Source organism: Rhamphochromis sp. 'chilingali' (genome assembly GCF_963969265.1).
Source record: "Rhamphochromis sp. 'chilingali' genome assembly, chromosome: 19".
Lineage (NCBI taxonomy): Eukaryota > Metazoa > Chordata > Actinopteri > Cichliformes > Cichlidae > Rhamphochromis > Rhamphochromis sp. 'chilingali'.
In genome coordinates this window covers 5,650,001-5,675,019 of record NC_137946.1, presented here as the reverse complement: position 1 = coordinate 5,675,019, position 25,019 = coordinate 5,650,001, and the positions used below count along the sequence as shown (strand labels likewise).

At 41.2% G+C, this 25,019-nt stretch overlaps 1 protein-coding gene across 2 annotated transcripts in view; it reads left to right on the top strand.

Moving 5' to 3' along the window:
* ntm (neurotrimin) overlaps positions 1–25,019 on the top strand; it is a 483,521-nt gene that overhangs the window by 414,474 nt on the left and 44,028 nt on the right. For both annotated transcript variants that reach the window (XM_080866697.1, XM_080866696.1), the window contains one exon: positions 16,108–16,340. In XM_080866697.1, coding sequence (XP_080722823.1) covers positions 16,108–16,340 — 233 coding nt within the window. The remainder of the gene's footprint in view (positions 1–16,107; positions 16,341–25,019) is intronic.

Sequence of the window (25,019 nt, the reverse complement as noted above, 5' to 3'; positions counted from 1 at the left end):
TGGTGACTCTCGCAGTGGGGATAATCTCCTCCGCTAGCATATTGACGAAGCATACTGCTACTTCTGTAAACTCGTTGATGTCGACTGCGCATGCTCTGAACATGTCCCAGTCGACGTCGTTGAGTGCGTCCTGTAGCGTAGCTTCTGATTGGGCAGTCCACCGTTTTACCTCCCTCGTGGTCACGTCTTCCCTCCGTATGCTTTGTTTATAATGGGGGATGAGGAAGATGGCGTTGTGGTCAGACTTCCCAAAAGCCGGGTGTGAGACAGCTTTGTAGCCCTGCTTGTATGGCGTGTAGCAGTGATCCAAAATTCGATCCCCTCTCGTTGGACACGAGACATGCTGGTAAAAGTTTGGCATGACTTGTCTGAGGTTCGCTTTGTTAAAGTCTCCTGCTACAATGAGGGCTGCGCCCGGGTCCTTGTTTTGAAGCGAGCTCAGCACATCATGTAATTCGGACAAAGCCATACCTGTGTCCGCTTGGGGTGGGATGTAGACCGCCGTGGCGATGACCGAGGTGAACTCACGGGGCAGATAGAAAGGGCGGCACTTAATGCTCAGGAACTCCAGATGTGGCGAGCAGCCGCTGGAGAGAGTAGAAATGCTCCTGGCATCACACCACTTTCTGTTTACCATGAAACACACTCCCCCACCTTTGGTTTTGTTTGACTCTGCCGTTCTGTCCGCGCGGAGCACAAAGAATGAATGCGACGGAGTTACGGCCTGGTCCGGCACGGTGGGGGTCAGCCATGTCTCCGTGAAGCACAGAATGTTGCAGTCCCTCATGTCACGTTGGAAGGTGACCCTTGCTCTTAGGTCGTCGAGCTTGTTCTCCATGGATTGTACATTGGCCAGTAGGATACCAGGCAGTGGTGCGCGATGCGCCTGCTGTCTCAGTCTGTTCCTAATACCAGCGCGTTTCCCCCGGTGCTTCTTTGTTCTGCGCCTCGGATGAGCGGCCCGTCCTTTGTTGTTCTCCGCGCCGCGTAGAATCTCTGATGGCCAGGAAGGGTCAGATTTAAAAGCGTCCAAGATTAGATGTGCAACCTTGGCACCGATGTTTACAAGTGATCCGCTGTCGTAAACTATAAGACTAGAGGATTTTGGGATGAAAACCAGAGCAAAAAATAGGTAAAAAACAAGAAAAGTAGATAGTCGGAGCGGAGTGGTCAGGAAGGCGTCTGGACATGGCCGCGCCATCTTGTAAGGAAGTTGCCACTTATGGGAAAAGCCCAGCATAATTCTTTAAATAAGTTGTCACCAACATGGATATTGTGTGGAACTGATATATCAACAAAGACAGGGAGGCCGCCGGTAAGGAAATGTTTGCTGACTATGTTAAAAGACTTTGCGGCTGCCGCTAGCTTACGTAGCATTAGCATTGTGCCGCGAGTTGGTCGCCTGTTTACGAGCGGCACCGTTGTTTATTGTTGGTTTGCAAGACTGTTCATGCTTGCATATGGTTAAGAGAAGCTGGTTATAAATACTATTGTTACTGCTTAAGTTCTAATGCAGATTGATCATTTAATTTAGCACTTTAATAGAAAGCAGTATCTTTCAAGATGTACAATTGTTATTGAATTACATAATTTTGAGCATTTAAGAATACTCAAGTAAATATTGTACTACAAAGCTTTATGCACTGCATTGATGTGTTAAAAATGTTTGGGATTGTTCACAGTATTTGCAGATGTGTGATAACAAACAATTTGTATTTTGGTTTTTGGTTTGTATTTAAAGGTTTTTCACCTATGGCTGACTATGACCAAAAAGAAGATTAAAGAAAAAGGAAAACAAAAGAACTGCCTGGTCATTGAGTGAAATCCAGTTAAACACCTGTGGTATATGCATCAATCCTTTTCAACCGGGGAAGCTGCACAAACTTAAAGAGCTTGACAAACATCCTCCCTCTTGGTACCATTTTCTGCAAATTTGATCTTCACTTTCACTGTTTTGCTGATGACACAGCAAAACATATATAACTGGGTGAAAACACATCTCTCCTGCAGGCCTCATTCCTCCCTATCACCTTCTTCCAAAATCCTGGTTCAGCTCTAATTTTCTTAAGCTCAATGAGGATAAAACTGAAATCCTCCTTACTGGCACTAAATCCAACCTTTTGAAGGCAAATCATTTCTTACTCAGTAGTGATAACTCCACAGTTTTCCCTTCAGCTCAGGTTAAGAGCCTTGGTTTCATCCTAGACAGTTCACTATCCTTTAAATCTCACATCAATAATCTCATCCGTTCTGCCTATTTTCATCTACGTAACATTAACAGTTTACGTCCTTCTCATTCCACCCAGGCTACGTCCAGTCTTGTTCGTAGTTTTATTACCGTCCATATTGACTATTGCAATTCTCTCTTGCATGGTCTCCCATGTTATTTACAAAGCTCCAGGGAAACAGGGGGATCACACACACGTTCACTCCAACCTCTCTCTCCACTAACAACCAGTCGCTCCTTCCACACTCCACACAGGAAAACACAGGGACGGGTACGGGGAATCTAGAGACACAGAAACACACGTTAACGTCGGAAATGGAGGCACGGGAAACTTCGGATTGACGTGTATTTACTAGAGTCTTCACAACAATCAGCGTCGAACAGCTGACCTCCTCCCTCTTAAATATCAGCTGGTCTGATGAGGCCCAGGTGTTCCCAGTCCAGGAAGGCGTGGGCTGAGGGCATGAACCCACCATGAGGTCCACCTGGCAAAACAAGAGAGAGAGGGAGAGAGAGAGAAAAAGAGAGCCAGTAGCAGGGATATTATGATCAGCACCTTGCTGATCCTGCAGGTCCTGCTTCCTCCCAATTTTCTTTAATTAAGTAATATATGCTGTTTTAGAATTTATATTCAATGTTAGTTATAGCTAGGCTTAAAGGTTTAATGCTAACTCATTTTAATAAATAACACTGTCATATGCAAAACTAGGGGGCACTAGGGTGGCACATGCCAACCCATGCCACCACAGTAGATCAGGTCCTTGTGGAGATTTTTATAAGGTAGGACAGTGGACTTTTTAAACTATATTTTTCAACAAAATCCTGGAGAGTGAGGGGATGCCTGAGGAATGGCAAAGAAGTTTACTTGTGCTTATTTTCAATAACAAAGGGGATGTGTAGAGCGGTTGGTAACTACAGAGGCATAAAGTTGCTGAGGCATGCCATGAAGCTACGGGAAATCTATGAAAGATAGGAGTCTCTTTTGCCTGTTGCAAACAACACTGTGATCTGTAGGAGTAGGGACGATTGGAATAGAGCCTGGAAACATGGAGGTATGCTCTGGAGAGAAGACTGATGATAGTCAGAAGAACCAAAACGCCGATTATGCATGTGTGTTAAGAGGAGGGAGACAGGTGTAGCAGTAATGATGCAGGGAGGCATGTTCGTGAAGTTTAAATGCCTACGGGCATCAATCCAAAGCAAATGACAAATACATATATGACACAATATAGTAAATTCTCCAGAGTTTGTCTTACAAACCTGCTATATAAAGGACGGAAATGTTATTCTGAAGTGCACTGGGATGCCATGCTTAAAGAAAGTTCTCCTGAGTTTCTCTTACAAACCTACTACAATGTTATTCTGTTTATTATTCTGTTGTCTGCAGAGAACATTCCCCTCTCAGGCAGAAAGGGAAAAAAAGAATACCCTAATTTTAAGAAAGCTGAACAATGCAGAGCAAAGAACGTCATACATAGAAAAATTGAATGACAAATGGAAAACAGATGATTGGTGATATTTTGGCAGACACTGGCTCATTACCAACCAATCTTATAAAGCATTTTGAATGCTACAGTACAATAGAAAAGCACTATATAAGAACCAGCCCATTACCATTTACTGTTATGTCACTTTTGCAGCCCCTGATTCACAGATCACTGTCACCCCATTAGGACACGGGGTGACACCATGAGGCAACTGTTCCTGTGATATAGTGCTTGATAAATAAAGCTGAATTGAACTGATTTGAATAGTCTCTCCAATACTAATACTAACTAAAAAAAAATGGTTCAATATTGGCATATTTTGAATGTCTATTAATTAAAATTTCAGTTTTTTTAATCTTTATCTTTTTAATCTATACACTGTGTGCCACATTTGCACATCAGCATATCAACTACTATCATGTGGCTTTCTTTTTTCTCCAGTTGCCAATGATTATTTTCAGAAACATGGCTGACAAGACCAAACAGCTTTGTGAGGTACATCACCGGGGCCACCGTGACGGGGCAGGGATAGCTCAGTAGGTAGAGTGGTGGCCCCATGATCGGAAGGTCGGGGGTTCAACTCCACTGAACGGCTACCCTGAGGTACCCCTGAGCAAGGTACCGTCCCTACACACTGCTCCCCGGGCGCTGCATTGGTGGCTGCCCACTGGGTGAATGGGTTAAATGCAGAGGAACTATTTCCCTATGGGGACTAACACATACACATTATTATTATCACAAGAGATTAGAGCTGGGCGATATAAGATTTTTTCATATCACGATATGTTTTTTTCATTTCAGGCGATAACGATATCTATCACGATATAAGCCAAATAACTATATTTGTAAGATTTAAATGTGCCGTTGCTCACAAGTAAAATGTGAAATAATCAGCAGCTTGTTTTTATTTAAATATTTATTTCCCATAATAAGTTCAACAGGGTAGATGTACTTAAGGAACATGAGACTTTTTCAGATAAATAAAGGCAAATATTGCAAACTACACAAAAGGCAGCCGCTAAAGCGTTTAAGTTTCAAAATAGAACAAACGAAACAGGCTACTAAATTGTCAATTCCACTTAGAAACAAAATACTAATTCTAAAAATAAATCTTAGTTTGTTTTACAGAAGAACAGACAAAACTGACTAACTTTTGTCAATATCAAATAAACTGAGAACTAAAAGGAAATTCTCAATCTCTCCTTGTTGTATAGCTTAGCTTTTCAAACAGTTTTAACAGTTACTTTAGTCTGACAAAAGCCGAATGACGAATTAGCGCTTCCAGTCAGAGACTGAGGCTACATCCACACGTACACGGGTGTTTTTGAAAACTGAGATTTTCCGTTTTCGTTTTAAAAAATAATCCCGTCCACACATAAAGGGAGAAATGAAGGAAAACGCTGCTATGAACATGCCAAAGCAGCAGGTGGAGCTAGATTCCTAACCGTGCAGAAATGTTGGCCAATCAGAAGTCTAGAAGCCTCGGTGGGAAAAAGTAAACAAAGCTGGGGCATAGAAGCAGAACCGAGTCGTATGTGTGGAGGGACAGTAACTGTGTGTATATGTAAGCATTTAAACACTGCAGAGTAGAATTAACAGTATTGTATAAATTCATTTCACCGAAACAATAACGTGGCGCACAGTGTGACGTCAAAAAATGCGCACACCTTTGATGCTGCGTTTTCTCCGTTTTTCTAGTCCACACGTAAATGCAAAAACGGAGTTTTTAAAAATCTTTGTTTTCAGTGACCAAAAACGCCGTTTACGTGTGGACGAAAGGTGCAAACGCATAGAAAGATCTGCGTTTTCAAGAATGCCCGGGTACGTGTGGACGTAGCGCATGCACCAGTTTATTGTATTTCCAGACTTGCTTTCGGCACAATTTACAGTGCACGCTACTCTGTTTTTTGTCAGACTTGAAATAGCCGAAATACCTTCACACTACGGAACTTCTTTGGCTCTTCCGTTCGACAATCTCTCCGGCATTGGAACCATCATCTGTTTTCTCTTCGGTAACATTCGGTCACGCTCGGTTGATTTTTCTAGTCGGCACACTCATTTCCTCCATTACCCGGGCGGTACGGTGGCTGGCTGCTTCCCAAACAAATACACATGTGCGGCTTGGCACTTGTGCTGTACGTAACAAGTCACGTGACGTGACGCTGTGGATGTGATTGGTTCGGCTCTGCGCTACTTAATTTGGATTGGCTGGTTTTTTTTGTTGTTTTTTTTGTTTGTTTTTTTAAAAGAGGACAAGGGCGGCGAGGTCTATCGCGATAGTTAAATTTTTCTATCGAGAAAAAGTTATATCGCAATACATATCGTTATCGTTCTATCGCCCAGCTCTACAAGAGATGTGACGGTATTTTTCTATAGCTTCATTAACAGGTCTATATAAAAATTAAATCGAGACGATCTAATGTGTGAGGGGTCATTATACTGTAGCAAAATGGCCATAAGTCCCATGACATTATGTGTCTGTGATGCGAATGCCATAACCATGGAATACGTTGAGGCAAAGGTATACTTCCTGCTCAGTATAAGGCGTTTTTTTTTTTTTCTGGCAAAAACGGTTTGTCTGTAGCTATTTCCCTTGGTGCCAGGTTTCAAAAATGGCGATTTTGATTTTCGCGAAGGAGACGCTCTCATGACTCATCAAGTGACACCTATGACTACCCAATTGGTGGCACCCAGTCTGATTAAGTAACATTTTCAGATCTCAGATGCTAGATCTGCTTTAGCAGGTACTAAAACATTACCTGGTGCCCGGTACTAGCACCTAATGGAAAACTCTAAAAACTGAGTCGAACCATGCCCATCCAACCTGAGTAAATTTAAATGTTATTAGGAAAGATTAGAAAAAAACTGGGATTTCATAAATACAGTTCAGTTTTTAAAACCATACTTCAGAACAAGATCTAGAGTGTGATTAAAGTGGTGGATGGGTTCTTTTGCATTTTGGAAGAATGCCAATTGAGCTTAATGACAGATTAAATGTCACAGTTATTTTTAATATCTAAATGAATGTTAGAATCACCCACAATAATAATTTTATCTGAGCTAAGCAGCAAATCATGTAAAAACTCTAAATAAGGCCCAGGTCGATGATACATAACAACAAATAAAACTTGTTTTTGAGTTTCCAGCTAGTGTGGACAATAGTAGGTGTCAGGCTTTTATATGAATTAAAATTCTGTCTGGGTCTTTAGATTAATAAGCTGGAGTTCACTCCACGAGCGTCTGGCAGCACAAATGAACCAGCTGCTAGTTGATGAGAGACACCCAGAATTGTTAACCGAAGGCCGGACAGTCCTGATCCTCAAGGACCCCCAGAAGGGACCGGTCCCCTCTAACTACCGACCAATAACCTGCCTCAGCACCACATGGAAGCTCCTGTCAGGCATCATAGCAGCTAAGATGAAGAGGGGCACATGGGTCAATACATGAGTGGGGCACAGAAAGATATAGGCAAGAATACCCGAGGTGCAAAACACCAGCTACTGGTAAACCGAACAATCGGCCGAGACTGCAAGACCAGACTGACTAACCTGTGCACTGCCTGGATTGATTACAAGAAGGCCTATGACTGAGTGCCCCACACCTGGATCCAGGAATGCCTAGAACTATATAAGATCAACAAGACCCTGAGAGCCTTCATCAGGAACTCAATGGGGATGTGGCGCACAACACTAGAGGCCAACCTCAAGCCCATAGCACAAGTCACCATCAAGTGCGGGATCTACCAAGGAGATGCTCTGTCCCCACTGCTGTTCTGCATAGGCCTGAATCCCCTCAGTGAGATCATTGACAAGACTGGCTATGGATACTGACTACGAAATGGAACAGTTGTCAGCTACCTCTTGTACATGGATGACATCAAGCTGTGTGATGGACCGAGCAGTGAAGGAAACTTAGGCACAGGTTAAAGTCCAAAAATGATTTTTTATTTAACCCAAAAAACATAATTGGTTAACTCATGCAAAAAGAATCAAAATCTTGGGCCCATAAAAGAGGTCAAACTAACAAAACTCTACTCAAAGTTGACAACACAACTGATAACTCAAACAAACTGACCTAACTTAATGAGACAAAGGGGAAACTTAAATAGTGGCTGATCAGCCCGCAAAAACAGGAGAAGGGGTAAAACACACAAAACCTAACTAAACCAAACATAATGAACTCCAATCCCCCCCGTGGTCCTGAGTTATGGCATGAACCAATTTGTAGTCTTCCTTTAAAGCTCACTCCGCCCCTTTTCCACCTCTTGGCTCCTTAATCAAGGGAATGGAAGAGCTGCAACTACGGTAACTCAGAAAACAAAAAATTAATCATACATAACAGTGTAAACTAAAATGTGCGCACTTATTTTAGAATGCAGTGTTATGTGGATATGTGAATTAACTCTAAACCGAAACCAGTTATTTATTGTCCTATCAATAAATATCTATATTTAAAGAAAGAAATGTGAATGCAAGGTTACTTATAAGCCTCTACACTAACATGGTGATATTACCACTGTGTGGCTGTAAGTGCAGCCATCACACACTCCCCCTCTTCAGATCTCTCCCTGGGACAGCGAGAGAGACAGTCTGCAGTACAGTTATCTTTGCCGGGGATGTGGTTGATAGTGAACCGGAATGGCTGGATTGCAAGATACCATCGTGTGATCCTTCCATTTGTTTCCTTCATTCTCTCTATCCATTGAAAAGCCTTGTGGTCTGTTTCCAATATGAACTCCCGTCCGAGAAGATAATACCTAAAGGAGTCCAGGGCCCATTTGATGGCAAGTCCCTCCTTCTCGATGCCTGAGTATCGCACTTCCCTCGGAAACAGCTTGCGGCTGATGAAGGCCACTGGATGATGCTCTCCAGGCGGTCCCTGTAACAGAACAGCTCCCAATCCTCTCTCTGAGGCATCAGTCTGAAGAATGAACTTTCTCTCAAAATCAGGGCTGTGCAAGACTGGGCTCTTACTCAGAGATTGTCGTAGGTCCTGAAAAGCCATCTTAGCCTCCTCTGTCCAGGTGATCTTATTGGGACTTCGGGCACCAGTCAGATCCGTCAGAAGAGCTGCCCTGGCGGAGAAATGAGGGATAAACCGATGATAGAATCCTGCCATACCTAAAAATGATCTCAGCTGCTTTCTGGTCTCTGGCAAGGGACAGGATTCTATGGCGGTTACCTTATTGACTTGAGGTTTTATTACTCCATTTCCAATCACAAACCCAAGGTACTCAGTTTCAGCCTTGGCAATGGCACACTTAGCTGGATTAACAGTCAACCCTGCAGACTGAAGACGCCCCAATACCTTCTCCAGGTGTTTCAGGTGTTCTTCCCAGGTAGAACTGAAAATCACTATGTCATCAAGGTAGGCTGCAGCAAAATCAGACATGTCAGACAGTATCTGGTCCATCAGTCTCTGGAATGTTGCCGGGGCACCATGCAGTCCAAAGGGCATGACTTTAAACTGGAACAAGCTCCACGGGGTCCGGAAAGCAGTCAGCTCTTTTGAGCGCTTAGTCAGTGGTACCTGCCAATAACCCTTGCAGAGGTCTATTGTTGTCAGGTATCTGGCCTTCCCAAGGCACTCAACCATGTCATCAATGCGGGGAGTTGGATATGAATCAAATTGTGATATTGCATTCAGGTACCTGAAGTCTATGCAGAAACGGATACTGCCATCCTTCTTTGGCACCAGGACCACCGGGTGGCACCACTCGCTCTTCGAGGCTTCAATGATTCCTAGTGACAACATCAGGTCGATCTCCTCTTTCAACGGGATCTATAGACGCTCAGGTATCCTGTAACTCATTCTCCTCACAGAAGCTCCATCTTTCAACACAATGTCATGTTCCACAATGTCCGTTCTACCAGGATTTTCACTGAACACATCCAATTTACACAGGTTTCTCACCTGAGCCCGTCTTTCCTCAGGAAGATGGTTGAGATCCAGGTCCTGAGGAGTGGGTTTTGGCAGATACTGATCATCCACTTCCTCCTCCTCTGAAACCTCCTGGATCAGAAAGACATCTGCTTTTGGTCTCTCCACCCATTCCTTAAGCAGGTTAATGTGCAGTACTCTGCTGGAGCGGGGCTGATCTGGAATAGCGACCTTATAGGTTGTTTGTCCAAGTTTCTTTTGGATCTCATATGGCCCTTGCCACTTTGCTAACAGCTTACTGTCATCACTTGGAAGAAGCACCAGCACCTTCTCACCAGGACTGAAGGATCTTTGCCGAGCTGACTGGTCGTACCAGGCCTTCTGGTGCTGCTGTGCTTCCGCTTTGTGGGCTTGGGCCAGCTCCGTCATCTTCTCCAACCGTTCCCGCATCTGGACAACATAAGAGACAACATTGACAGCCTGTGATCTTTCTTGGTCACCCTCCCAAGTCTCCCTTAGAAGAGACAAGGGGCCTCGTACCTCATGGCGATACAATAGTTCGAAAGGTGAAAAACCTGTAGAAGCCTGGGGTACTTCTCTATATGCAAAGAGGAGGTAGGGCAGCCACTGATCCCAGTCTGTACCAGTTTCATTGACAAATTTGTGTAACATTTGTTTCAGAGTCTGATTGAAGCGCTCTGTTAGGCCATCTGTCTGAGGGTGGTATGGCGTTGTCCTCAGGCTCTTAATCCCAAGGAGCTGGTACACCTGCTTCAACAAAGTGGACATAAAGTTAGTGCCACGGTCAGTAAGAATCTCACGAGGAAAACCAACCCTTGAGAAGAACTGTATGAGACAGAGGGCGACTGCTTTGGCTTTTATTGATCTCAAAGGAAAGACCTCTGGATACTTTGTAGCGTAATCTGTCACAACCAGCATGTAACGGTTGCCTGCCTTGCTTCTTTCTAGAGGACCAACAATGTCCATTCCTAGCCGTTCAAATGGAGTGCTGATAATTGGTAGAGACTGGAGAGGAGCTCTGGAGGGGATTTTAAGAGAAGACTTCTGGCACTGAGGGCAGCTTTTACAGAACAGTGTAACATCCGAGCGCACTCCAGGCCAATGAAAATATTTTCTAATGCGGGCCATGGTTTTATGCTTTCCCAAGTGGCCAGCCCATGGAATGGAGTGTCCCAAGAAGAGCACCACCTTCTGGACTGCTCTAGGAACCACCAACTGCAATGCTGAACCCTTCTGATGATACAAAATGCCATCTTTCAGCAGAAACTCCCCCCTGCTGTTCAAATCTTGCTTAGTTCCTTGGTTCCTCTCTGCAGCTTTCTGGAACAGAGATGTTAGAGATGGATCGTCATGTTGCATTTCAATAATATTAACAGGGATTTTAAAACCCAAAGGTAACTCAGGCTCTGTGCTAGGAGCTGCTCGAACAGCAGTATGTAGAAACTTCTCTTGCCTTCTCTGTCCACATGACTTACGAGACTTCCCGGGTGCAGTCTCTATGTCCGCATCATAGAAGGGCAAGGCACAGAGTGGGTGTAGGGACTCCTCTTTCTTCTTAGCTTGAGCTCTTGTTACTGCAACATTGCATGTATGACTAGGATTCAGCAAGTCAAACAACACAGGCAGATCTCGACCCAGCACTACTGGAAATGGCAGATTCTCTGCAACACCAATATTTAGAATATACGTTTGTCCTTGTACCTTGATGTACAGATCTGCTGTTGGATATGATCTCTCATCTCCATGAATGCAGTGAACAGGGATTGTCTCCACATTAACTTTATTTGCGGGAACAAAGTCTCGGTGCACAAGAGTCTGAGTACTTCCTGAGTCAACAAGGGCCTTTAATGGTTTCCCATCAACCTCAACTAAGGTCATTTTGAAACCATTCTCAAACTCCACTTTAGGCTCCACACTTTGTCGGGGCACAAAACACATCTGAGTTATTTTTGTAGAATTCTTTTGTGTGGCCCTCCATCCCACACAAATAACAAATCACAGTCTTGGGTGGAGGTCTTGACGGCATATTGACAGACTGGCTCTTTGGAGGTTTACTCACCCCTGCTTTCTGGTAGTGAGGGACAGATTTTGAACCATCTCTCATTTTCCATGCTGTGGCTCCATGGCTGTCCTTTTTTCCGTGCCGCCACAAACACATCAGCCAGCTCTGCAGCCGCCGCTGCAGAGTTTGGATTGCGTTCTTTAATCCATGTCTGTAACTCAGGAGACAGCATTCTCAAGTATTGTTCTAAAATTAATATTTCACTAACCTCATGCACCGTTTTTCCTTTTGGCTTCTCTATGTCTCTAACTGTCCTCTATGTCTGCAATGTTGCCTTCTGGTAGTTCAATCCTCTCAGTTCTGACTACCTTCCCTCTCTTTGTTACCATTCAACTACACTTCTCCAGTCCGAACGACATTCCAATGTCATTGCTGTATAGCCTGGTAGTGTGGATCAGTGAATCGATGTCTCGTTCACTCTTGGCATACAGCTTGATGTCATCCATGTACAGGAGGTGGCTGACAACGGTTCCGTTCCGTAGCCAGTATCCGTAGCCAGTCTTGTTAATGATCTCACTGAGGGGGTTCATGCCTATGCAGAACAGCAGTGGGGACAGAGCATCTCCTTGGTAGATCCCGCACTTGATGGTGACTTGTGCTATGGGCTTGGAGTTGGCCTCTAGTGTTGTACGCCTCTAGTGTTGTACGCCACATCCCCATTACACACACACACACACACACACACACACACACACACATATATATATACACATATATATATACACATATATATACACATATATATATATATATATATGTACATTGGGTGAGTGTGCAGTAGTAGCAGCAAGCAGGTGAATTCTGTGCATTAATATGAATAGACATCTGACTATTTTACAGGATAGACAATATAAACATATTTAAAATTAAAGGAATTGAAATGTACATTGTGCCTTGGTTTAGTGTCTGGAAGCGTCCTGTCTCAGTCAATTATAGATGATCTGAGAGGGCGGGTGTGTGTGTTTAGGGCACGGATGGCTTGGGGATAGAAGCTCCTCTTGAGTCTCTCTGTCCTTGCCCGGAAGATGCGGAACCTTCTACCAGATTGCAGAAGTTGGAACAGTTTGTATATATTGAGTTCATAAATTAAGACTTTAGCTTCTGTGTATATGTTGACTCGCATACTCACATTCTAAAATACGTTATTGTGCATGAAGACTAAATATCTCATGTGGAGTAGTTTGCATTAAAACCATGCAAACTTTTTCATGGCTATAATATTGAATTAAATGTGTAGTAGTAGTATTTATTTATTGTCATTGTCAAGAACAATGAAATTGCGTTTGGGGCTTCCATACAACCCAAAAAAAGAAGAAAATAATAAATACCCCTTAAAACCCAGCCTAATCACATTTAATGCCTAATCACATTTAACAACAACAGAATTAAATGTGATTAGGCATTTTCCTACTCCTCTTTGAGTAGGAAATTGGAAAAATCCTCCTCAGTATCTCACTCTTTTCTTTCCACTAGGTGGAAACTCTGATGTTTTTAGAAAATAAAAGAGGACTAAAAGTTAGAAAGCAATCACTTTCCACTTTTGAGTTGAACTCCTGTATACAATCACAATTAATGTCTTTTAATAAGACTCATATTTCTGATTTCCTTTCTACTTTGTCCTTTGTTCCTTTCATTGCACTCAAAGCTGCAGCACTCCCACTGGTAAAATATGAGTGCACAGTTTCTCATGGGTTTGAATTTGGGAGGCAGTGTAAACAGAGCTTGTTGACTGCTAAGCAAAGAGAAAGAATACTAAGTTGTTTAAAATTCAGATGGTGAGGATTTTTGCTAAATGCTGTAAACCGCTGAAAAAAACTCAAATCAAAGTCCTTGTGTGTTTTTTGTGTGCCAGAATCAGTGTCAGAACCTGCCTTCAGGTTAAATTAGGAAACAGACAATTTTCAATTGTGAATATGATTAATTTTTCTTTCTTTTTTTTTCTTTTTTTTTTTTACATTGAAATAGTGTTAGCAGATCATTAATGACTTGTTTAGCCAGCAGTTCTGTACTTTCGTTAAAACCTTTTCAAGACAAATTAGGTTAGAGATGCAGGGGCAAAAAGTGAAAAGAAGATAAACAATGTCATTAATTTATAATACTAGTACATCAATGTATGCTATTGTTCAGCCTATTCCTGCTACTGGCTGGGTGACATGATGATATGATAATATGTGATACAGATAACCTTCCAAAGCTTAAGCTGTCTGCCCTTTGTGGCTGCTTGACTTGTGGTCTTATAGTAGTAGTTGGCAGACAATGAAACAAATACAGGCACAGAATTTTGTATGTTATATTGAAGTAATATTTATTTGTCCAAGTGACAAAATTTTAAAGAATCAGCCTCATACAAACTGTCTTTTGTACAAGACTGTAAACAATAGTTGCTGTAAATATGGATATTTTAAAATAGAAATCTGTACGGATTGATTTTTGTAGCCAGTTTGAAGCGGCATTATTAGAAATGCAGGTTGCTGGTTGACGTTGTCAGGAAACATTGTGTGGCAGGCACAACAGGAAAAATGGGTAACAATGGGAAACTAGAAATATGGATAAACTCAAGATCGTAAGAAATCTGAACTAGGAAACATAAGATACAGAGAGAACATAAAGACAAATAAAGATTCAAAAAACCATTAATTCAAAACACTGGGTCAACAGACCACGTACCCTAACAGATGTGAGTGTGACTGACTGTCTGTTTCTCCCTATGGGAGAGCCTCTTGATCTCCATTATACGCTGGGATTAAGATAGGTTAAAAGCAAAAAAAAAAAATACATGTGTTGAAAACTGTGTTAAACAAAACCTTTTTTTTTCCCCTTTGGCCTAATGCATGTAAATGTACTCATATTAATTTAGTACTTTTATAGTTTGAGCCCTCTAAGTAGATAATACTACCCACTCACGCATGTATTCATAAAATTCTTGGCAGTAAATTACTTTAATTGCTTGAGGGGAAGCTACAGTGGAAGCGTGTCTATCATGCTGTTTTTGAGGATTCTTTAGAAAAGTTTAGTCATATGTCTGCACTAGAATCTGGTTGAGGAAGTTTACTTTCTGTGGCCATTATTGATTAAACCCATACTTTAAAATTAGTGCATCATATTAAATCAATGCTACAAGGGTTTTTATTGTATGTTTTCTGTGTACATTGCATAAAAAATGTGCATTTTATTTGATTATACACTGTGCCATATATGCGCCAACACTGGAGAACATGCACCCCATGCTTTTCTATTGCTCTTTTCCTCTATAGTGCCATAAATGCCCCAAGGATGCCATTGACCCTACTGCTGCCACTGAAGTGGAAGTGACTGATGGTGCAACAAAAACTGTGACAGCGTAAATGGAGCTGATTCGTTCAGTTGCAAAGCAGTGAGCTCCTGTTACACTGCCACCATTCAAAACACTTAAAATGTTGAATTTCCAGCTCTAGAGTGCAGAACTGAGGCTACTGAAAGTTAAAACTCCCAACTCACATGATGGACAATTGGCAGCCCAAAGCAGTTTGCACATTTTCTTTTTTTAACCATTAAGTCACTTACTTCATATGGCTTTGGCCTTTGTACATTCTCAGCAGGATTGAAACACCTATTATGAAAATACAGCAGATGTGTCATTCCGTGGAAACATTCAAACATCAGTCATCAGCTCCTGTATCAAAGCAGTATTCTTTGACTGCGGAAAGCATTCGGTTGTAATTGCAACCGACCACAACGATCCAGTTTCAGCCCATTATTTCAATCAGTTTTGAATATCACAAAGTGTGTGGGTAGATCAACAAAAGAAACCTGACGCTGCACAGTAAGTGCATTTGCATATTGAAAATAAGTCTTGTTCTAAGCTTACATAATTTCTGAGAACATAATTGCTATTCCAATTTCAGCGTGTCGCATCAGAATATTACTTCACAATTACATGATAAAATGCACATTAGAAATTGTGTTTCTAGTTTTTTTCTGTTTCTATGTTATGACTGGTTGCCTGTCTCTCTGTATGGGGGACCTCTCTACTACTTTTTAAAAGTAATACAGTGATTCTTAATAAATAAATAAAAAAACAACACATATCGTTTCTATTGAACTTGCTTACTATTATTAGTGTATAATCTAAAAGTAATCGTATTAAATTCAGCTGCACAATCCCCTCTCTCTACACTGTGTCATACCAGAAGTTCAGCTTTTATAAGCATCAGCACATTTTTGAATCATAAATGTAGCATGCAATAGAGTACATGTTTTTAGTTCAAAGAAACAGGGAAAAAATAAATTAATAAATACAAATTTGTCATTTAAAAAAATAAGTCTATACGTAGTGGGGAGGGGTTGATCATATAAAGTATGTTTTTGTGATTTCCATGAGTACTCCCTCATGGAAATCACTGAATCTTAAAAATAACCCTACTTTCAGTGTTGTTTTTGTTCCTTCACAGGTGTGCACTCGGGGATGTTGTCACACACACAGCATGGCTTAATCGGTCAAGTATACTGTATGCTGGAGAAGACAAGTGGTCGATTGATCCCAGAGTGAGTTTGGTGACTCTTAATCAAGAGGAGTTCACCATCAAGATTGAAAATGTGGACATGACAGATGAAGGACAGTATGTGTGTGCAATCCAGACAAGCAGTCGACCAAGAACCACCTCAGTTCACATCCTCGTCCAAGGTAATGACGCCAAGATAAAGACAGCTACAGCTGCTGATATGATACTAAATTCAACAATGAGTCCTATGTGAAATTCTAGTAAATTATTGTTTTTTCCGAATGTGCTACAAGCAATGAGTCTCTGGTAATCATAAAAAAATTTTATTTCCTGAACTTATACAGACACCATAACTTATGCCTGCTGCAAATTAGTTTTTTTGTTCATGACTATTGCAATTTTAAGCCATTCTTCCTTGAATGTGACTTCAAGCTAAGATATTTTTAGAACCTCTTGCACACATCCATTTTTTTTGTTTTCTTCTTGTTTTGCTAGTATACTATCTATGACTTCTATCTAAAGCACCAGCATAGCAGAGCTGAAGTGGGGAAAAAAAACATATAGAGTCAAAACAGGCCTTCAGTCCCTCTCTTAAATCTCATTTTCTCATTCATCGCTCCACTGGAGCAATGAGATGCCAAATGCCTTGCTCAAGGAATGAGAGGGGAGTGTGTTTCTCATCCGCTATATTAGGTAAGGTTAATGGAGAATACCAGGTGTTAAGATGCTTAGGTTATAATGATGTGTGGAGTTGTGATAGTCTCCTAATGGAATTCAGAACACATTGAGGTGCATTGGATTGTATACACACAGTGCAATGGGGCAGTTTAGAGCTATTTGATATGCAGATATGTAGCATGCATATATGTGTGTATGTGTGTGTATATATATATATATATATATATATATATATATATATATATATTAGGGGTGCAACGATACACAAAATTCACGGTTCGGTTCGATACTTTGGTGTCACGGTTCGATATTTTTTCGATACAAAAAAATGTTCATGCCTTTTTAATTTGTCATTTATTAAAATTATAAATATATATTTTAACTCAAAAGTACAGTTTTTAAATTTAACCCTAACCCTTGTGCGCGTTTTTTATTTTGACAGCGAATGCGCACCTGCGGACCACTTATGTGCAGCCCTGGTTATTTAGCTCGTCATATTGCAGCCACAGAAATTCTTTTGTCCATGAAACCATAAAGCTGCACTTTCTTTTTGCCTTATAGTCTGATTTGTCATAACTTCTCCGTTTTGTGGTAAGCTTTTCTTTGGCTGTCACTTCTTCACCCCGACCTGTCTTATTTGGCTCAGCAGAACTAAAATATATATACTGCTGCTTTTACACACGCACTCACATAAGCTCAGCGATTCTCTGCACGATCAACCTCTCACATGTTTAAGCTTGCTGCGGGAGATTTCACTTGTCATGTTTGCATAGTAAGCTAACGATTAATAAGACGATGTCAGAGGAATTGGTGCACAAATTATCATCACTCACAGATCAGTGCTGTCGCTCTCTATACACAGTTAGCACGATTGCAAAGTGAAAGCAAAAAAACAAGCGCAAATTCAAACGCGACTTCAATATGTCACATATTGACAGTGGCTCACCGATGCCAATGACATAATTACCCAGCTACATTTCTGAAAGAATGCAAAAGCATTGACATATATTTTTCCTTCCTACAATAGCCCGACGGGCAGGGTAGCCCGTCTGAAAAAAATCGCTAGCCTCAGGACGTCGGGCTAGCGATTTTGCGAGCCCTGTATCTGATTGAGGAATCACTCATCTTTGGAAAATAGAGTTTATTACAGAGAAATGGCTCTTTCCAAAATAAAAGCTATACTATCCGCTTCTTCTGGGCTATATTCTCAGCAGCATAAGGAGAATCATGTGCTAACAGCTGTCTAAATGACTCGGCTAAAGTTGGTAGCATGCTTGTTGTTTTTGTCTTTGCACTAGGATGATGTCGGCGTAAATGTGCAGTCATATTCGTTGTGTTCCCACTAGTGCTTTCAGGTTAATCTCGTTGAAATGACCTTAACGCCACAACACGGCAAATCTCCGTTAACGAGCTACCGCCGATCGCCCCGTGCATGGGGCTAGACGGCCAACACGTTAACGAGCTAACTGCGCTAACACACTAGTTCCCACCCATGTAATTAAGCATTGCGTGGCACATCCAACATACTGTTTTACTTTAGTCCATGACTCGCTTACCTTCAGGGTCATACGTCACATGAAAACCAAAATAATTCCAAACGCCAGATCTGAATGAGAGTGGGGGAGGTCCATCTTGCAAGGAGAGCTTAACTTCTGTCTCGCTAGCTTGCCCTGCGCTCTTCCTTCTGACGATGCTGTCTGTGTTGAGCGCTCAGTGGATCTGCGCTCGACAGTGCAGCCTAGGCGGAGTAGTCGAACGCAGATTCACTGAGCGCTCAACACAGACAGCATCGTCAGAAGGAAAGTTGATAAAATAAATTACAAATGTTGTATTGTTCGATACATATGCGTACCGAACCGAAAGCACTGTATCGAACGGTTCAATATCGATACGAATATCGTTGCACCCCTAATATATATATATATATATATATATATATGTGTGTATATGTATGTATGTATATATATATGTGTGTGTGTGTATATATGTGTGTGTATATATATATATATATATATATATATATATATATATACCAGAGGTGTGGACTCGAGTCACATGACTTGGACTCGAGTCAGACTCGAGTCATTAATTTTATGACTTTAGACTTGACTTGAAAAAATGTTCTAAGACTTGTGACTTGACTTGGACTTTTACACCAATGACCTGGGACTTGAATTGGACTTGAACCGGTTTACTTGAAAAGACTTGATATTTCACCCCAAATATAAAATTTAAAATGCATATTATATAGAGATTGAAAATGTGACGTCATTCAGGGGTAAAACCGCAAAGGATTCTGGGAACTCGTGGCAAGAGGTACTAGCGCACGCAGGCTTTCAATTGAAATCACAGCGATAAAAAAGAAACACAAAAATGGCAAGAAGCCGTTGTGTTATTAACTGCAATAGCCGGTCGCATGACAGCCACGGAAAGCCGACGGGTAAAGAGATCGGTTGTTATCGGATTACGTCGTTGAAGAGAAATTGTTCGAGCCATGTTTCCGAAGTAACAAAGAGGCGACGGGTGGCCTGGATTGCAGCCATTCAAAGACCAAATATAACGTCCCAGAACACTCCAGCTCACAGGTTAGTCTGCTGTTGTAGTTAATGCGTCATTTTTCTTAACATAATTGGTGATATAGGTTACAAGCAAGTCTGGCGCTGAAAAGAAATTGTCGCGCTATGCTCCTTTGTTTATTGTGCATAAATAGTGAATTGTCCTGACACAATATTGCGTTTCGCTTCTGTTATTATGGTACAGTGACAAAAACATAATTCACAGGATAAAACAAGTTTTTTGTATCACTAATTGCCCAGTACGATTACAGCATACAGTATTATTGTCACTGCTACATTTCTGTGATGCGTACCAGAAATTATTTCCACTGCTAATTAATTACCGTTGAGCTTAAAGGTCCTATTAATAAACGGTTAACGATTGTGTATTTATGAAGACGATTTGTGAGACTGGTAAACTTATGATACGTACGATGGTCTTTCGTTCTACACGGTGCATTTCAAGGTCCTGTACCCATCCGGCGGTAAACTGTACCTGGGCTTGTTGCAGTGACCTGAAGTTACTATCGTGCCAAACTAGGTATCCCCGACAGAATTTGTTTCCCCTGCGTCGGGAGCACACGCTGGACTGTCCAAATCACAGACAAACAGTATCCCGCATTGTTGATTTTTAGTTTACAAACACTTCTTATAATGACTAACTACTCCTGACATTTTTGAGATCTTAGCTCTTTATACAACGAAGTTATAGTGGGATACAAATAATATCAGGCTGGTCCTGCCACAATTTATTCCCCCTGTGTAAATCACGGACAAACAGTATCCCACATTGCTGATTTTTCGTTCACAAACACTTCTTATTATGACGCATTTCTCCTGAAACTTTGGAGGATTTAGCTCTTTATATAATAAAGTTACAGGAGAATAAAAATAGTTATTAGCCAAAATGTTTATGGTTTATTAAAATAATCCCATCTGATACCCCGTGAGCAATAAATATATAATTTTCTGTTGTAACCCTCAAACTGAATGGTAATGTAATGATACTAATTTTTCACAAAATGAAAACATCAGTACTTCCTGCGTGCTCCCAGCACAGGGGAAACAAATTCTGTCGGGGATACCTACTTTGGCACGACACCGGTCCTACAACCGCATCCAAGAATAACATGCAGCTTATCTCAGAACTGTCGGTGAAAATTATTCTTGGAGCTAGGTTTAATTGAGCTGCATTTTAAAGAGGTGCAATTTCACAATTTGTTCACTATTTTGTCATGTGTTGAGAAAAACACAGATTTAAAAATTACATGGTCTAATATTTACATTTAGCATATAACTGCAACATTCTTTTTTCGTTTTTTTTTTTTTTTTAAAGACTCGAAAGGACTTGAAATTCAAAATTTCAGACTTGTGACTTGACTCGGACTTTTACACCAGTGACTTGAGACTCGACTCTGACTTGCCTGACATTACTTGAGACTTGACTTGAGACTTGAGGATAAAGACTTGAGACTTACTTGAGACTTGCAAAACAATGACTTGGTCCCACCTCTGGTATATACATATATATGTATATATATGTATATGTATGTGTATATATGTATATATATATGTATATATATGTATATTATATATGTATATGTATGTGTGTATATATATATATATATATGTATATATATATATATATATATATATATATATATATATATATATATATTAGGGGTGCAACGATACACAAAATTCACGGTTCGGTTCGGTTCGATACTTTGGTGTCACGGTTCGATATTTTTTCGATACAAAAAAATGTTCATGCATTTTTAATTTGTCGTTTATTAAAATTATAAATATATATTTTAACTCAAAAGTACAGTTTTTAAATTTAACCCTAACCCTTGTGCGTGTTTTTTATTTTGACAGCGAATGCGCACCTGCGGACCACTTATGTGCAGCCCTGGTTATTTAGCTCATCATATTGCAGCCACAGAAATTCTTTTGTCCATGAAACCATAAAGCTGCACTTTCTTTTTGCCTTATAGTCTGATTTGTCATAACTTCTCCGTTTTGTGGTAAGCTTTTCTTTGGCTGTCACTTCTTCACCCCGACCTATCTTATTTGGCTCAGCAGAACTGAAATGCTTTTACACACGCACTCACATAAGCTCAGCGATTCTCTGCGCGATCAACCTCTCACATGTTTAAGCTTGCTGCGGGAGATTTCACTTGTCATGTTTGCATAGTAAGCTAACGATTAATAAGACGATGTCAGAGGAATTGGTGCGCAAATTATCATCACTCACAGATCAGTGCTGTCGCTCTCTATACACGATTGCAAAGTGAAAGCAAAAAAACAAGCGCAAATTCAAACGCGACTTCAATATGTCACATATTGACAGTGGCTCACCGATGCCAATGACATAATTACCCAGCTACATTTCTGAAAGAATGCAAAAGCATTGACATATATTTTTCCTTCCTACAATAGCCCGACGGGCAGGGAAGAGATAGATTTTGGTAGCCCGACTGAAAAAAATCGCTAGCTCCGGGACGTCGGGCTAGCGATATTGCGAGCCCTGTATCTGATTGAGGAATCACTCATCTTTGGAAAAGAGAGTTTATTACAGAGAAATGGCTCTTTCCAAAATAAAAGCTATACTATCCGCTTCTTCTGGGCTATATTCTCAGCAGCATAAGGAGAATCATGTGCTAACAGCTGTCTAAATGACTCGGCTAAAGTTAGTAGCATGCTTGCTTTTTTTTGTCTGCTTCCACTTGTCTTTGCACTAGGATGATGTCGGCGTAAATGTGCAGTCATATTCGTTGTGTTCCCACTAGTGCTTTCAGGTTAATCTCATTGAAATGACCTTAACGCCACAACACGGCAAATCTCCGTTAACGAGCTACCGCCGATCGCTCCGTGCATGGGGCTAGACGGCCAACACGTTAACGAGCTAACAACAAGCATGCTACTAACTTTAGCCGAGTCATTTAGACAGCTGTTAGCACATGATTCTCCTTATGCTGCTGAGAATATAGCCCAGAAGAAGTGGATAGTATAGCTTTTATTTTGGAAAGAGATATTTCTCTGTAATAAACTCTCTTTTCCAAAGATGAGTGATTCCTCAATCAGATACAGGGCTCGCAATATCGCTAGCCCGACGTCCCCGGGCTACCAAAATCTATCTCTTCCCTGCCCGTCGGGCTATTGTAGGAAGAAAAATATATGTCAATGCTTTTGCATTCTTTCAGAAATGTAGCTGGGTAATTACAGTGGGGCAAAAAAGTATTTAGTCAGCCACCGATTGTGCAAGTTCCCCCACCTAAAATTATGACAAAGGTCAGTAATTTGCACCAGAGGTACACTTCAACTGTGAGAGACAGAATGTGAAAAAAAAATCCATGAATCCACATGGTAGGATTTGTAAAGAATTTATTCGTAAATCAGGGTGGAAAATAAGTATTTGGTCAATAACAAAAATACAACTCAATACTTTGTAACATAACCTTTGTTGGCAATAACAGAGGTCAAACGTTTACTATAGGTCTTTACCAGGTTTGCACACACAGTAGCTGGTATTTTGGCCCATTCCTCCATGCAGATCTTCTCGAGAGCAGTGATGTTTTGGGGCTGTCGCCGAGCAACACGGACTTTCAACTCCCGCCGCAGATTTTCTATGGGGTTGAGGTCTGGAGACTGGCTAGGCCACTCCAGGACTTTCAAATGCTTCTTACGGAGCCACTCCTTTGTTGCCCGGGCGGTGTGTTTTGGATCATTGTCATGTTGGAAGACCCAACCTCGTTTCATCTTCAAAGTTCTCACTGATGGAAGGAGGTTTTGGCTCAAAATCTCACGATACATGGCCCCATTCATTCTGTCCTTAACACGGATCAGTCGTCCTGTCCCCTTGGCAGAAAAACAGCCCCATAGCATGATGTTTCCACCCCCATGCTTCACAGTAGGTATGGTGTTCTTGGGATGCAACTCAGTATTCTTCTTCCTCCAAACACGACGAGTTGAGTTTATACCAAAAAGTTCTACTTTGGTTTCATCTGACCACATGACATTCTCCCAATCCTCTGCTGTATCATCCATGTGCTCTCTGGCAAACTTCAGACGGGCCTGGACATGCACTGGCTTCAGCAGCGGAACACGTCTGGCACTGCGGGATTTGATTCCCTGCCGTTGTAGTGTGTTACTGATGGTGACCTTTGTTACTTTGGTCCCAGCTCTCTGCAGGTCATTCACCAGGTCCCCCCGTGTGGTTCTGGGATCTTTGCTCACCGTTCTCATGATCATTTTGACCCCACGGGATGAGATCTTGCGTGGAGCCCCAGATCGAGGGAGATTATCAGTGGTCTTGTATGTCTTCCATTTTCTGATGATTGCTCCCACAGTTGATTTTTTCACACCAAGCTGCTTGCCTGTTGTAGATTCACTCTTCCCAGTCTGGTGCAGGTCTACAATACTTTTCCTGCTGTCCTTCGAAAGCTCTTTGGTCTTGGCCATGGCGGAGTTTGGAGTCTGACTGTTTGAGGCTGTGGACAGGTGTCTTTTATACAGATGAGTTCAAACAGGTGCCATTCATACAGGTAACGAGTGGGGGACAGAAAAGCGTCTTACAGAAGACGTTACAGGTCTGTGAGAGCCAGAGATTTTCCTTGTTTGAGGTGACCAAATACTTATTTTCCACCCTAATTTACGAATAAATTCTTTACAAATCCTACCATGTGGATTCATGGATTTTTTTTTTTTCACATTCTGTCTCTCACAGTTGAAGTGTACCTCTGGTGCAAATTACTGACCTCTGTCATCATTTTAAGTGGGGGTACTTGCACAATCGGTGGCTGACTAAATACTTTTTTGCCCCACTGTATGTCATTGGCATCGGTGAGCCACTGTCAATATGTGACATATTGAAATCGCGTTTGAATTTGCGCTTGTTTTTTTGCTTTCACTTTGCAATCGTGCGAACTATGTATAGAGAGCGACAGCACTGATCTGTGAGTGATGATAATTTGTGCACCAATTCCTCTGACATTGTCTTATTAATCGTTAGCTTACTATGCAAACATGACAAGTGAAATCTCCCGCAGCAAGATTAAACATGTGAGAGGTTGATCGTGCAGAGAATCGCTGAGCTTATGTGAGTGTGTGTGTAAAAGCAGCAGGATATATATTTTAGTTCTGCTGAGCCAAATAAGACAGGTCAGGGTGAAGAAGTGACAGCCAAAGAAAAGCTTACCACAAAACGGAGCAGTTATGACAAATGAGACTATAAGGCAAAAAAGTGTAGCTTTATGGTTTCATGGACAAAATAATTTCTGTGGCTGCAATATGACGAGCTAAATAACCAGGGCTGCACATAAGTTGTCCGCAGGTGCGCATTCTCTGTCAAAATAAAAAACACGCACAAGGGTTAGGGTTAAATTTAAAAACTGTACTTTTGAGTTAAAATATATATTTATAATTTTAATAAATGACAAATTAAAAAGGCATGAAAATTTTTTTTGTATCGAAAAAATATCGAACCGTGACACCAAAGTATCGAACCGAACCGAACCGTGAATTTTGTGTATCGTTGCACCCCTAATATATATGTATATATATGTGTATATATATATATATATATATATATATATATATATATATATATATATATATATATATATA